Source organism: Amphimedon queenslandica, unplaced genomic scaffold (genome assembly GCF_000090795.2).
Source record: "Amphimedon queenslandica unplaced genomic scaffold, v1.1 AMPQUscaffold_5670_Cont22364, whole genome shotgun sequence".
NCBI lineage: Eukaryota > Metazoa > Porifera > Demospongiae > Haplosclerida > Niphatidae > Amphimedon > Amphimedon queenslandica.
The window spans coordinates 1-1,722 of NW_003554031.1; the positions used below are offsets into that span (position 1 = coordinate 1).

Below are 1,722 nucleotides of genomic sequence, written 5' to 3' on the forward strand. Positions count from 1 at the left end.
TACAGCCTACAGGAAGGCCCAAGCAGTCCACCACCAATGTCACATATATGAGAATATGATCACANATATGGATAATTGGCGATTATTGTGGGGGCGTTGAGTCGACATTCCAGAAGAGGGTTGGTTTTTAAATGTTCTAATAATCCTTTCATGTATGTATACTTCTTTCATAGTTATACTGTGCTCTAATCTATTGGAGCTCAATATCTGTTATTCAAAATCTACTACTATAGTCACATCATTCACCTGATAATTGTTATCATAACTTCATTGGCTCATTTGGTACAGATGAGTCAGCATAAATGTCTTCATTAGTAAGGAAGTTATCAAAGAAGACAAGTCACTCTACACAAGAGGCTGTGATTAGATTGACAAATGTAGCCCACACTCCTTCTTCTTCTGCTTCTCCTCCCCCTCCTCCACTCCCTACAGCACAACCATATTCATCATTACTGCTAGTAAGACCATCGACAAGATCTAATACAAAATTATCAGATAAAACTAAAACAGTGAGTTCAATTTTTACTTAGTCTATTACTTATACTTCCGGCATTTCTTGAAAACAAAGGAGAAACATAATGATAACATACAAGATATGATTCAAAAAGATGTCATCAACATTCACCTTTATTGCAGTAAGCATTATTTACTTGGCACATATTTATTGTTGCTGTGTCTTCTCTATTAGTTATGGTCGCCTTGTCTCATATCAAGCCACATGGGAATCCATGGAAGTAAACTTATTATTATGAAAAAAAATTTTAAGCATTGTGAATATAAACTAATAATTTTTAAAACACACACTTCACACACGCACAAAGTGTTATTAATTAGACATTGCCTTTCTCAGTAACATTTAGATTTGGTGCCAGCGAATTGGCAGATTCAAAAATGTCGTCCAAATTAGCTTTCAATTGAGCTAAATCATGATCACTCTTCTTCACATTAGCATTGACTTTCTATAAACAAAAAAAATTAATAAAAATAATACGCATAACAGAAACATCATACCTCTATAACAACTTGTGCTCTACTCAAATTATCATTAACAATGGTCAAATTTTGACACGTTAGTCGATACAGTTTTAATATTCTATCAACAATATTCTTACGGAGGTTAATATTAGCATCACCTAATTTAAACACGAAATAAAAATGTGTAATAAGACACTATAAATCATTGTTACCTAATCTCTTGTGGAGCAACCTATTATAATAAGAGTGTCGTGTCATTATTAATGTATGATAATGGATGATAGCTTACGAAGGAGGTACCCATTGAGGTTTCCGGAGAAGAGAAGGTGAATCCCCACTTATGACTGACCCGCCCTCTTCCTTTCCCTGATCCTGTACAGAACTATCAATGTCTACAAAATTAATGATATCTTATAAAAATTAACAATAATCATGTCTACCTTCATCCTCGTCCTCCTCTTCTTCTCCTGTCATTATTGTTCCTTTTGGATGAGACGGCAGCATGTCAGTGTTGATTTCATCTTCGCTGCTTTCACTGTCCTCCCCTTGTACTAAAGACGCCATTATTGGAATTAGTCAGTTAAGTCACACCTATCACCCCACCCTCCTTTGTAAGTAATAAAATCTGCAGAGAGGTTAGTCATGTTAGTAGTGTTTGACTTTTAGAATTATTAAAATTTCCAGTAGTTTATTATAGGTTGCATATACAATAAAAAGAGAATAGATATATATATATATATCTTATGT

The 1,722-nt window shown here is 34.1% G+C and overlaps 2 protein-coding genes across 2 annotated transcripts; one reads left to right on the forward strand and one right to left on the reverse strand.

Annotated features, from left to right (window-relative positions):
- The first annotated feature begins 169 nt into the window (after positions 1-169).
- LOC109592301 (uncharacterized) lies at positions 170-853 on the forward strand. The gene is made up of 3 exons (XM_020007786.1): positions 170-509; positions 569-635; positions 689-853. Exons 1-3 carry the CDS (start codon positions 303-305, stop codon positions 736-738), a joined length of 324 nt encoding a protein of 107 aa, XP_019863345.1. The 5' UTR covers positions 170-302; the 3' UTR covers positions 739-853.
- Positions 720-1,565, reverse strand: LOC100640436 (uncharacterized). The gene is made up of 5 exons (XM_003391820.3): positions 1,416-1,565; positions 1,265-1,367; positions 1,188-1,207; positions 1,012-1,133; positions 720-959 (listed from the first exon to the last, which is right to left on the reverse strand). Exons 1-5 carry the CDS (start codon positions 1,537-1,539, stop codon positions 831-833), a joined length of 498 nt encoding a protein of 165 aa, XP_003391868.1. The 5' UTR covers positions 1,540-1,565; the 3' UTR covers positions 720-830.
- Between the last annotated feature and the right edge of the window lie 157 nt (positions 1,566-1,722).